Source organism: Vicia villosa, linkage group LG2, assembly GCF_029867415.1.
Source record: "Vicia villosa cultivar HV-30 ecotype Madison, WI linkage group LG2, Vvil1.0, whole genome shotgun sequence".
NCBI classification, from domain to species: Eukaryota; Viridiplantae; Streptophyta; class Magnoliopsida; order Fabales; family Fabaceae; genus Vicia; species Vicia villosa.
This window is the reverse complement of record NC_081181.1, coordinates 147,562,357-147,576,805: the sequence shown is the minus strand read 5'-3', so window position 1 is coordinate 147,576,805 and position 14,449 is coordinate 147,562,357. Positions and strand designations below refer to the sequence as shown.

Below are 14,449 nucleotides of genomic sequence, written 5' to 3'. Positions count from 1 at the left end.
ATTATAAATAATTAGATATTTTTAATTATTTACAAATAATTATTAGAAATAATTTACAGTATTATATAGGACCCGTTTGTTTTGGCTTTTTTTAAAATGATTTTTATAGTGTTACCAAATTTTGCGAAAAATTTTTTTACAAAGAAACTTTTTATAAAAACTTCAAATGAAAAATCTGTTTGAATAGTTATTCTTAAAATGTGATTATAGGTATTTCATTTATTTATGGGGAAAAAATTTGGATATCAAAATTTCAAAAAATCACTTAATTTTGAAGCTATTTCAAATAGATTTTCATAAAAATCATTTTTGAAATACAACTTTTTGAAAAAATTATGATTTTGACTAAGTTTTGGTCTTCAATTATGTATGTTGATGTTATAGGATGTCAAACTAAGTGTTTCATTTTAGAAAAATCGAATATAAAAAAACTTTTAATATTTTGAAAAACGGTTTTAGAAAATCTATTTTCAAAAATACAAAGAAAAAATCCATTTTTTTAAAGCTGAAACAAACTGGCCCATAATAGTATAGATTTTTATTAAGTATTTAATTATGTGAAATTTTTATTTAAATAAAATAAAAGTGTTACATTTTATTTAGAATAAAATTTTATATGTTGATGTAAATTGGGATAGTATGATTAATGTGTTGTTTTGGGATGTTTGGAAGAATGGATTTCTGGGAATTTTGTAATATCGTTAATTTGTTCGATATGCGATTATGGCTAATTTTTTCCGATTGCTATAAAATAAAGTTAATTCTTTAAAAAATATAAGAAATTGGAATTTTTCTCAAAAAAAAAAAATCAGGTAGAAAAAAATCAGGCCAAAAAATCCACCGAAAATAGAAAAACTAGGTCGTGCAAGGGGCGGGTCCGGGCGTTTTTTGGAAATTTTGAATTCGGGGGTCGTTTCGCTAATTTTTGACATCAGTGACCTTTTTGTTATCATGGGATAATTTTTGAGAATTTTTTTTTAAACTTCCAGCTCTTAGGATTTAGTAGAGTTATCAACCGTCAAAGTTGTTGATATGACACTTTTAAGTAATTTGAGTACTTAAAAGTCACCCTAGAGTTGTTAAGTCTTGTTGGTGAAATGTTAGAGTTCCCTTGTGAATAATATAAAATATTATTCAATTATTTTTGGGGTTGAGAGTATATAATATAAAAGGGTTAATAGACATTTGCCCCCTGCTATATAGGCGAGTTTCAGTTTACCCCCTATTAATTTTTTTTTTTGGATTACCCTCCTGTATTTTTAGGGTACCCCCTTAAGCGTGTAAAAAACAGTGAAAAACCAGGGGGTAAATCAAAAAAATAAGTTTACAGGGGGGTCCTAGGGGGTAAATCATAGAGTTTTTTATATTTCAAGGGGGCAATCCAAAAAAAAATATAATAGGGGGGTAAACCGAAACTCGCCTATATGGCAGGATGTCTATTAACCCAATATAAAATATACCCTTTTGTGATGTTTTTGAGTTAAGGTAAATTATGAGTAACAACACAATTTTACTCTATGGTTGATTAATTTGAGAAAATATATAAATATAATATATATTTTAGAGTTGAGTAATTCGGTGGAAATACAGTGATGCCTGATTATTGAAAAAACTATGGTTCAAGAGTGGAACCTATTTTTGAGTATGATTTTTGAGAAGGATTTTGATGAATGTTTGAGTTATATGCTTGCTTGTTGTACATAATCATGCATGCATATATATTAGAGTTAGGTAGGACTTCGGTTCAGTGAGGTCAGGTTGAGCTAGAAACCACGACAATCTCATGTCCAGAAAGGGACACAGTTCAGAAAGGAATCGGAGACATGGGTAAATCAGTAACATACCTCTGATGTCCAAAAACCCGGTACCACATGCACATTGAAGGAGAAGTTGGTGCATTTGGCATTTGCATTATAAATTCATTTGTGTTTGTTGTTTTATGAGAATAATCTTTGTTATCGTTTCGTTTACCATCCTGCTGTTAATTTTCTTCATTAAACTTGTAAGGTGTACTCTCGCCCCTTTTCTATTTTTTGTGTGGTTTTATACGTATGTTGGAGATTCAGGTAGCGCGTAGTGCTATTTAGTTGGGGAATGGAAATCACTGCCTTCTTCTTTATTTTTTGCTTGTTTTTTGTATCCTTTGTGTCGCTCTAGTATTGTAACACAGGGAATGGGACGATATTTAATGTTTGGATGATTTTTCAGCTGTTGTCATAAGCTCATGTTATTTTGAGTATTTTCGATGTATCAGACTATGTGTTGATTTTGCAAAAAGTTTTTATTTCCGCTGTAAATTGTTTCATTCAATAACATGTGTATTTAAATTAATTGAAATATATGTCGAGTCGAGAATAGGATGTTTATAGTTTGTATCAAAGCAGGTCCGTCTGGCCAAATTTGTGTGATTTAATTTGTTCCCTAGTATGCGACATGTGTGTGAAACACTATTAATATTCGTTTCTTTTATTTTTCTAACTACTTGCCAATAGGAGCTGGATTGAAACAAGTGGGGGAGAATCTTCTCTTGGTTCAACGTCGCTGATTTCAGAAATGCGGGTTTATGGATGAGGCTGTGTTGTTCCCTGAGTTTGATGAAGAGGAAGATTTGTTTATAACTTATAATCAAGTGGAGAAATTCGTGAAATACGAAGCTCAAAGGTTTGCAATGTTCGCTTCTTTTAAAGTCGATAGTAAAGCGATGATTATTGACCTCCCTGTTGTATGTGAGTTTCCATATGTGCTTCTTGATGACATCTTTGATCTATCACTAGACATAGAAGTTGAGTTCGCCATAGATTTCGTACCTGGTACTAGACTTGTGTCGATGGCACCTTACTGAATGTCTCCAGCAGAATTGGTGGAACTGAATAAGCAATTAGAGGAACTGCTTGAGAAGAAATTTGTCAAACCAAATGTATCATTGTGGGGAACTCTAATGTTGTTAGTGAAGAAGAAAGACGACAATATGAGGTTGTGTGTTGATTATCGTCGACTGAACAAAAGTTTCTATCAAGAACAAGTATCTTCTTCCTAGAATTTACGACCTTATGGATTAATTGGTTGGAGCCTATGGATTCAGCAAGATTGATTTGAGATCAGGCTATCATCAGATTCGAGTGAAGGATGACGATATTCTGAAGACTGGTTTTAGAACTCAATATAGTAACTATGAGTACTCAGTGATGTCGTTCGGTGTATCTAATTTCCTGCTGTGTTTATGGAGTATATGAATAGGACCTTTCATTCCTACTTGAATAAATTTGTTGTCATTTTCATAGGCGATATCCTAGTGTATTCTAAATTAGATGAAGATCATTCAGAACATCTTTATGTTATGTTTCACGTTTTGAAAGAGAAAATTTATATGCCAAATTGTCAAAATGCGAGTTCTGGTTGCGAGAAGTGAGTTTTCTTAGTTATGTGATTTCTAGTGTTGGTATATCGGTTGATCCTTCTAAGGTAGATGCAGTACTACAGTGTGAGGCTCCGAAGACATTTACTGAGATCAAAATTTTCCCATGATTGGATGGTTACGACCGAATATTTATCGAAGGTTTTTCGAAGTAAGCTCTCCCTTTGACTCGGGTCAAGATTTTGTATGGGATGCCTAGTGCGAAGAAAGTTTCTGAGAATTGAAGAAGAAGTTGACAACATTACTAGTTTTTTATCTTGCTAGATCCGAACAAACCTTTTGTAGTGTATTGTGATGCATCTAAGATGGCTTTAGGTGGAGTACTTAGGCAAAATGGTCAGGTGGTAGCTTATACTTTACGACAACTGAAGATTCTTGAGAGGAACCACCCTACCCATGATTTAGAGTTAGCGACTTTAATGTTTGTTCTGGAGATATGGAGACACTATTTGTATGGTTCAAGGTTTGAAATGTTTAGTGATCATAAGATTTTGAGATACCTGTTTAACTAGAAGGAGCTATTTATGAGTCATAGGTGAAGATTAGAATTTTTTAAGGACTATAAGTTTGGTTTGAATTACCACCTCAGTAAAGTCAATATTATAGCAGATGCTTTGAGTCAGAAATCTTGCTTTGAGATCAGAGAGAGTCAGAAGCTGAATGTGGCTTTGGTTAATCATTTGTCATCAATTAACCAAAGTGAGGATGAAGACTTTAGAATTGATGAGAATGGAATCTTAAAGTATCAGAATAGAGTTTATGTACCTGATGCGCCAGAACTTAAGACGATGATTTTGGAGGAAAGTCATAGAGGTAGTGTGAGTATTCATCCCGGGACTACTAAAATGTATCAAGATCTTAAGAAGATGTTTTGGTTGCCAGGCATAAAGAAAGACATTGCATAATTTGTTTACGCTTTTTTAGCTTTCCAGAAGTCAGAGATTAAGCATCATAAGCCATATAGAGATATGTACCCATTGGATATTCTTGAACGAAAATGGGACAATGTCTTTACGGATTTCGTGATTGGATTGCTAAATACTCCTAAGGGAAGTTGTGCAATTTTGGTGATTGTGGATAGGCTGACTAAATCGACTCATTTCATTCTGACTAAGATTGAATTTTCATTGCAAAAGCTGGCTGAGATCTATTTTAGTGTGGCTGTGAAGTTGCATGGTATTCCATCGAGTATTATTTTTAACAGAGATATGAGATTCACATCCAGATTTTGGGTTTCATGAGGCTTTGTGCACTAGAATAAGGTTGATTTATGCGTATCATCCGCAAACAATGGTAAAACTAAGAGGACTATTCAGTGTTTGGAGGACTTGTTGAGAGCTTGTGTCTTAGAGAAAGGAGATGCTTGGGACATTTATCTGACATTATCGAGTGTACATACAATAAGAACTACCATTCTAGTATTTGAATGGCACCATTTGAGGCTTTGTATGGTACGAGGTGTAGGAAACCTCTGTGCTGGTATGAGTTTGGAGAGAGTGTTATGTTTGGACCACATATTATTCAGCAGGCTATTGAGGAGGTGAAGATGGTCCAAGAGAAGATGAAGGCATTGTATATTATGCATAAGAGTTACCATGATAAGCGGAGGAAGGCTCTTGAGTTCCGAGAGGGTGATCATTATTTCTAAGAGTCACTCATGTGACTGGTGTTAGTCATGTATTGAAGTCTAAGAAACCTACTCCTCGTTTCATTGGATCGTAACAGATTACTTAGAGGGGCAGAGTTGTCAACTACATAGTGGCTTAGCTTTACCATCCTCTCTTTCGAATATCCATGATGCTTTTTAGTATCCCAGCTTCGAAAGTACATTCTCGGTCCATCTCATGTAATCCAAAAGGATGATGTGCAAGTGAGAGATAACTTAACTAATGAGGCATCACCTATGAGGATTGAGGATCGAGAAGTGAAGCAACTCATAGGTAAAGAGACTGCTCTTGTGAAGGTTTTTGGGAGAGGACCTGCTAAAGGGAGCATGACGTGGGAGCTAGAGAGCCGGATAAATAAGTCTTATGCGAAGTTATTTTCACCAGGTAATTTTTTAAGGCGAAAATATTTCTAAGTAGCAGAGAGTTGTAAGACCCCGACTTTAGATGAATAATTTTATTTAATTATTTAAATGTTTTTATGTGTGTTGCTTAATTTATTTAATTATTCTATGCGATTTGAGTTATTTTGGTGTTTTGGAGAACTAAGGATATTTTAGTAATTAATAATTATTGGAAATATAGAGTTTGAGAGTGAATAATTTAATTATAATTTAAATAAATTACTAGAAATAATTAGACATTTTTAATTATTTAGAGATAATTGGAATAATCAAAATTATTAGAAATAATTTATAGTATTATATAATATGAATTTTTATTAAATATTTAATTATGTGGAATTTTTATTTAAATAAAATAAAAGTGTTACATTTTATTTAAAAAATAAAACTTTATGTAATAAAATAAAAATTGGAATTTTATCGTTAGAAATGCTCAAAGTCAAAGTTTTAGATGGTGGTGTGAGTGAGAGGATGTATAGACCAATTGGGAATTTAGGGTTGTATATATTCTATCGTGAGGGGCTGATATAGGTTACGAGAAAAGAAAATTTTGGGAAGCGGACGATCATAAAGTGAGAATTTGGAATAAGTAGGGCTTTGGGGAGCGATCGTGAGGACCGTGAAGAATTTGTCAAAGCTTCAACTTGAGCTAAGGGGGAATTGTTTACCTATGGGTGATTGTTAGACATTAAGGATGGTGAGGAGTCCTTACCCTTCCATCTGTGTCATTTACATTATTTTGTAAATTCTTCTGTAATCTGTTTGGCCAAATGGGGTTTGGGCAAAACCCTTTTGGCATCGATCGATAAATAGTTTAGTTTTTTTGTGTTTGCCTGTTGTGACCAAGAGGATTTTGGATAAATCTTATGTGGCCACCATATGATGGCTTATCCTAGTTCATTTTTGCATTATTTTTTCCAGGAGCTTTGAATATCAACAGTGTATTACTTTTGTAAAGTGTATTCGCGAGCCATGACAATTCACCTACTTAACCAAAAACTAGTTGAGGTGTTGTAAAACTCAGTGAAGGTGGTATAAGTGCATTATGTTGTGGTAGATATGTTAAGGGATAAGTCCATATAGGTGTCATACTCGCCCTTGTCTTCTCAATTGGATAATCTCAAACTAGTCTTAGAATTCATGTTGTTAAGCAAAAAATGTCTCCTCTAACATACAAATTATTATTCCCATGCATAGTATTTCCATAAGGCGATACTCGTGACATTCCAATTTTCCTTACTACTTAAGGTTACCTCTTTTTCATATGTGTCTATCTAATTTGAAAATTATCATGGTTATACATATCATTCACCACTAGGTACCCCTTAGGGTTATCCATGGAAAAGTATTGGGTTGGGAATAGTAATGTGTTAAAGGTACATGTTTTATAACACTTGGATAGAGGTAATAAGGCCACACTGGTGTATATGTTGTCTGGATTTAATTAACAATAAATGCTTGACTATGGTTTCCTTGAACTCCTTACATAGTCAACATGACAAAATTGTCACCCCGAGTTGCCTTGTTTAGTCTCAACTCTCTAGATTTTTGAAACTCATTATGAATCATAGGTTGCACAATATCAATATGTTGTTAAGAAATTTGATGCAAGATGTCATGTATCCACATATCTAATTGTTATATAATAAAATATGTAGTCATTTCCATTAGTTCCTTAGATGAAGCAACCATTACAACTCCATAAAAAAAAGGGAGAGGCACGGTTGTTGGAATGACTGATGATTGTAGTCATCAAATATCTTAAAATGGCGTATTCATCGATCACGAGTGACATTTTATTTATTTTTAAGTATAAACAATATTATATGCTTTGTTTGACAAAAAATAACTAATAAGTTATAAGTTATAAGTTAGCTTTTAACAAGTGTACTTATAGCTAAAACCTTTTAAGCTAGCTAAGGATGTGAATTAGCTAGGGCTACTAACAATAACCTACAACCTAGTTTACAAAGGCATGGATCAGATTGAACTTTTTTTTAAAATAGAAAAGGTATAGGCTTTTTTATACACCTATATAATTAAAAAATTATATCAGACCAACCTATTTAAACAAGAATGAAGAATTTTATTATTATTATTACTATTATTATTATTATTATTATATTATATTTCATAAGTTATTTTCATAAGTTTTCCTAAACAAAATAGTCTCTCAAAACTTATACTATTAGGTAAGCTCAAATAAGTCAATGCAACAAACTCTTAGTATCATTGGTATTTTTGTTTGTTAGTCTATTTAAATATTAATTAATTTGCTTATTTACATATGCTCAAATAAAGTATGTTTTTAAGTATGCTAAAAAATCAATCAAGCCTTAAAAAAATCAAACTCATACCTTAAAATAAGCATATGAGAGACTACAAGTTTGGATTAGGCTTTGATTTTTTTAGTAGGCCACACATATGCTTGATATCAAATAAGTTTGCTGATTGAATTTATAGTTTTTGAATTAATTCTTGCTAATTAAGATAATACAAATAGAATTGAGATAAAAATTGAAAAACTAAAAATTTTAAGTTTTAGGTTACTTAAATAAAGTTATTAAAAAAGTTATAAATCAATAAAAATATACTATAAACTCATGAAAAAAATAATGTTACGAAACATAATTTTTTTTAAGGATATATACAAATCATAAGCCATAAGCTATAAATTTAAATAAAGTCTTATCAAATGGAACCATGATAGTATAAAGTTTAAGTTATAAACTATGTCTAAATATGAGTAACAAGCATTACTAAAATATGACGTTCTAAACTAGTTACTGTATGAACTAAGAAGCATTAAAGTTAAAACTTGTATCCGATTTTCTTGTATTGATTGGTTTAGTTCGTTACATTGTATACAGATGGATGAAAAGTATATATACAAGTATAGAGTTAGTTACAAGCCACGAAACAAGTTATTTGAACTAACCAACTTAACTACTTTTGGACCTTCCAAACTGGCCCCAAATTTCTTGGAACAAGCTAGTTGGCAATAACTTTGTGGGAGCATATGCTATTTGTGCTGGCCTAGGAAGATGTTGAATTTGTTGTTTGTTTTTTTACAACTCTTTCGCAGTCAAAATGAATATCAAGTTCTATGTGTTTGGTTCTAGAATGAAGAATGAAATTGGGAGACAGGGTGACTATACTTAAGTTGTCACATAGAAAGTTGGTACAAGGTAGTTTATATCTAGTTTTGAAAAGAGATATTCAAGCCACAAAAATTTAGAGGTTGTATGAGCCAAAGCACTATATTGTGCTTTAGTACTCAACCATGCCACCAAACACTACTTTTTTGAGCTCTAAGGAACCAAATTGGACCAAAGTAAACACAATATCGTAATGTTGATCTTCTATCATCAGGGTTGTTAACCTAGTCTGAATCACTAGAAGCCTTTAAGGAAAATTTATAAAGAGGGTGACCTGGTGAAGGGATCAAACCATGACTAGTTGTACCACTTAAGTATCTAAGAATTCTTTTGACAAGACACCAATGAGACTCATGAGGTTTTACCATGAATTGATAAGCTTTGTTGACATGATAAGAAATTGCAGGTCTAGTTAATGTAACATATTGAAGAGCTCCATTTGTAGACCGGTATAAAGAAGGGTCGGTCAATGTATTGGTGCCATGCTTTCTCAGCTTGAAATGGGTGAACATTGGGGTACTTACCCCCAATTGCATCAGCCATATAGGCCTTGGACAAGAAACCTTTGAAGTATTCAGTTTGTGTTAGAAATATAGATCCATTGGACTAATGCACCTTAATTCCAAGAAAATATTTTGGTATGCCAAGCTTTTTCAATTCAAACTTATCATGGAGTTTGGTGTTAAGATCGTGAATTAGTTTAGAAGATGTACCATTGAGAAGTATGACATCAACATAAACCAATGCATATATGGTAATGTCTTTATGCTTATCAGCAAAAAGTGAATGATCATATTTACTGGAGGAAAAACCAAACTGAATCAAGACTTGATGGATTTTTTTATATCATGCCCTTGAAGCCTACCTTATATACCATTGAGTTGGTGTCGACAAATCCAAGGTGTTACTGCATATGCACATCTTCTTGGAGTTCACCATTGTGGAAGGATTTATTGATGTCAATTTACTGGATTTACCATTTATATGTGAGGTCCAAGAACAAGATAACTCTAATGGTGTTACGCTTTAATACAGGTTTCATGAAATTCAAAGCCTCGTTCTTGGTGAAATCCTCTTGCTACATGACTTGATCTGTACTTGTTAATGCTCCCATATGGATTTTCCTTGACCTTGAAAACCCAGTTGCACCCTATAGACTTTATGTGAGTTGGAAGATTTGTGAAAGTCCAAATTTCATTCTTTAGAAGTGAGTTTTACTCAAATTTCATAGCTTCAAACCACTCAAGCTAAGATAAGGCGTGCTTTATGGTGTTGGGTTCTGAGTGAACAAGGAAGATATTTGATTTGGATTTACCATTTTTGGCTCTTCTAAGCATAAAATGATTATTGACAAGTAACGAGGTGTTGGGAGGTTGATTGTGAGAAGAAAGAGATAGAGACTTAGTGGACTGAGATATGTACTGGAGAGAGAAAGAGGTAGTACTTTCACTTTCCTCGAGTGACTTGAAAGCTAGGCTATAAGCAGACCAAGATGGTTTGTGATTTTGTACAAGACTATTATTATGAATAGATGTACTTGTGACATGTTGAGAGTTATTTGGAATATTTGATGATTCATATGTTTTTTCAATAGGTAAATCTTGGTTTGAAATAGTTAGGTCAGTTTAGGATAAGTTTGGACCAGTTGACTCAATTTTAGAAACTAATTTTAGTAGGTTTTACTACATGTGATAAGGGTTCATGAAATTCAAAGCCTTATTGTTGGTCAAATCCTTTTTCTACAAGATTTGCTTTGTCTTATACTTGTTAATGCACCCATTTGGATTTTCCTTTACCTTAAAAACCTACTTGCTGCCTATAGACTTTCTGTGAGATGAGAGAGTTATAAGAGTCCAAGTGTCATTCTTTATATGTGAGTTATACTAAACTTGCATAACTTCAAATCACTCAGGCTTAGATAGGGCCTGCTCTGTGGTGTTGGGTTATGAGTGAACAGGGAAGATATTGGTTTGGATTTATTAGTTTTTGATCTTGTAAGCATAGAATGATTATTGACGAATAATGAGGCATTGAGATATTGTCTATGAAAAATAAGGAAATAATGATATATATACTAGTGAGAGAAAAATGTACTTTCACTTTCTTGAGGTGACTTGTGAGCTAGAATATATGCAAACCAAGATGTGTTGTGACTTTGTACAAGGCTATCATTGTCGATAGATATACTTGTTGTTGAGATTTATTTAGAAGGTTTAGTGGTTTATAAGTTTCTTCAGCATGTAAATCTTTGTTTGAAACAATTGGCTTAGTGGTTTATAAGTTTAGTGGTTTATAAGTTTCTTCCATGATAAGGAAACACAATTTCGTTGAACATCACATCTTTTGAGACAAAGAATTTTCTTCCTTGTTCATACTCTTAAAATATTTGTGTGTAAGAGATACCCCTAGAAAAACACACATTGAGAGCTTCTAAATTGCATCTTGTGTTGGTTATAAAGCCTTGGAAGTAGAAAGCATGCACAAACAAACACCTTGAGTGAAATATAGTCAACTATCTTCTTGTGCAAGGTAAAGAAATGTGATGAGAACTCATGCAGGGAAGTTGTAGGACCTACTAATAAGATAAACGGTTGTTGTGAAGCTATGATCCCAAAATTTGAATAGCAAGGATGCACGAGCAAGCAAGGTGAGGTCCATTTTTAACTAATTGTCTGTGTTTTCTCTTCATTGTTCCATTTTGACGAGAAGTCTGAGGACAAGCCTATGCACAATGCCAAGTTCATTAAAATACTTGGTAAGAGGCATGAATTCTCCCCCATGATCAAATTGGACTGTTTTGATATTGGCATTGAAATGAGTCTTGGCATGGATTTGAAACAACTTGAAGGCATATAAAGCACCACCTTTCTGTTTAGGAGATAAATTCAAGTATATCTTCTAAAAGAAACTACAAAAGTAATATAGTAGGAATAGCCTCTACTAGAGGGAGTAAATGATGGACCCCACAAGTCAGTATAAATTATCAAAGGAAAAAGTGTACTTAGTTTGAGACAAATGAGCATATAGTCTATGTGATCTTCCATGACAACAAGAGTTGCAAAAATTAATAGAATTCTCATTACTCAAATGTATATTACACAAGTCAAGTATGTTACAAATGGCTCAAGGATTAGCATGCCCTAACCTTGAGTGCCAAATGGCAACATTATTAGGGGGAAATGCATTATCATATTTAAGACTAACAGTAGTATTATTAACAACATAATTCAAGTTTGGAAACTCAGTGCACATGAGATTATTTGAGGGTATTAAAGCTAGATTGTTGGAAAAATATAATTCACTATCATCAAGAAACCCTTCAAGAAACACCAAGTTAGATGCCTGAGATTTAACATAGCATTTGTTAGAGTAAATTCAAAGCAAAAATTATTATCTTTAGAAAATTTAGATACAAATATTAGATTTCTAGTGATTCTAGGCACATGAAGCAAGTTATTCAACTTTAACATAGAATTCGACACGGATTTTTACCTAAATTATGAGGAACTAACTAACTTGACTACTAAGCTATAACCATTATCAACTAAACTTCTCGTGGATATGCACACGTATAGCTATTTTCTAAATTTGACAGACTAGAAGTAAGATAAGACTCTAGACCTGAGACTCTGAGACCTTGTGGAACATGAAGATTGTCTTGATGAGTTAAGAGAGCAGTTGCTTGGGCAGTAGTAGAGGCCAGCTTCTTCTGATTGTCATGAGCATCAATAAGACTATTTTAGGAAGAGGCATGTGCTTGAGGCTTCAGTCTTGAAGGTTCTAAGTACTCATCATATCTATGCCAACAATCAACAACTAAATGTCCATACTTGTTACAGAGTTGGTAAGTAGGTTTATTACTGGAGCTATGAACCTATCTCCCACGCCCTACCTCAAATAGCGTGTGCTCTATCAAGAAAATGTTGATAGGAACCTGATGAACCGCCAATTTTGCTAAGGAAAAATGCTGGTTATAGCCAAATCAACATCGGCAGTTGCACTTGAAGTCAAAACTTTTTGGCAAAATTTGTCCAATTGTACTTTTTGATATATATATATATATATATATATATATATATATATATATGGAGTTTGCTAACGTATACCCACTTATTTTTTTGAAGGTCTATTTTAGCAAACATTAACTAAAAATGCACCTTAAGATGCATGTTGCTAAAACACACCTTCACAAAAAAAAAATGATGGTATGGGGTTTGCTAAAATACACCCACTTAATTTTATGAATGCGTGTTTTAGCAAGGTTTAATTAAAAAAATTAAATGCACTCTAAAATTAATGTTGCTAAAATAGACCTTCATAAAATCAAGTTAGTCTACACACAACCCACACATATTAGTTCAACCTTGCCACGAATCATCACAGTGAAAGGATTATATTTTTCAGGCAACTTTGAAGAATTACATATATTTGATCTTTTTCAGATATAGGATCACCAACATCTAGCAATGAACCAATTATAGCTCAAATTCTAAGAACATATTTAGAGAGTGAACAATTACCTTCTTGTTAGTCTTCAATTATGATCTTAATTGGTGAACTCGAATTTTCATTTGTGAATAAAGTGTATGTGCACTTTGAATTATACTTCTTAAGCATGTTTGCATGTGAGCACACGAGGTAGCACAATCTTTGAATCAAAGACAACAACCAAGTGAACAAAGTTTCGTCTTGAACAATCTAAGACTCATGGTCTTCGGATACAATGTTAGTCATCCTATCATTGTCAATTTTGAAAATATGAAAAATATGAAGATTTTACTACTACTTTGTGGAGTTTGTGAGATAGAATAACATCTTCTACTTGTTGATTTTGTAGTAGAAAATTGTTTTTTTGAAGTTTTATTGATAGCTTTGGTGCAAACATGTTTTTCGAGCTTGAATGTACAAATCGCGATAAGAAAGCTTGCAAAGATCGAATCACATGTTATGAATCTCGGGGAGAGCTTTCTTGATCTGCCATTGGAGCTCCTATAAAAATTGATGCAGAATTTGATTTGCAGAAAAATTGAACAAAGTAAAGAAGCTTCTATGAAGCTTGGATCTTCAATCACGAACTCAAAAGATAAAGATGAATGGGATGCGAAAGAGGTTACTTCTAAAACGTATGATACATATTGAATAAAGTAAGAAGCATTAGAGAGAAAGCTTGTACAACTACAATATTATGTTGTATTGATGGGCTTAATTCATTACTATACATGGATGGTTGAAGAATATATACAAGTCATAGAGTGAGTTACAAGTTATATAATTAATTACCTTAACTACTTTCACAACCACCCTAACAGACTCTCTACAAATAATTATACTACTTTAAGTTTTCTCCAATACTTAATTATAAAAAAAAAATCAGACTTTCTCTTTTTTTTGTTATCAGCAAAAATTAATTTTTATAATTATTGAATATAAAGTATATATAAATGGAACACATTAATTATTCATTACATTAAAAATTTTGCTTACAAAAAAACAAAAATTGATATTTGAAAACATGGGTTAAAGAACAGTTTGTATTATTTAAATTATATATCCATTCTGAGATTCACTAATCAAATTGTTTCTTAATTCACCTCAAAATTGAAATATAAAATTAAGGGAAAAGCTAACATGTGCCCCAAGGGCACAAGTTAATGAGATATTTATAAAAAAAAATTCTTGAAACGCGTGCATTTATTATATCGAAACTTTAAATATGATTTTAGGGCACATGTTAGCATGACCCTAAAATTAAAGCATGGGTGAAAAGAAGCTGGAAAGTGTTAAAACCAAATTAAAATAAAAAAAATA

At 32.6% G+C, this 14,449-nt stretch overlaps 1 protein-coding gene across 1 annotated transcript; it reads left to right on the top strand.

Annotated features, from left to right (window-relative positions):
• Positions 1 to 3,720: 3,720 nt before the first annotated feature.
• Positions 3,721 to 5,681, top strand: LOC131650268 (uncharacterized). Its single transcript, XM_058919986.1, has 5 exons — positions 3,721 to 3,878; positions 4,005 to 4,228; positions 4,340 to 4,591; positions 5,224 to 5,466; positions 5,665 to 5,681. Exons 1-5 carry the CDS (start codon positions 3,721 to 3,723, stop codon positions 5,679 to 5,681), a joined length of 894 nt encoding a protein of 297 aa, XP_058775969.1.
• The last annotated feature ends 8,768 nt before the right edge of the window (positions 5,682 to 14,449 follow it).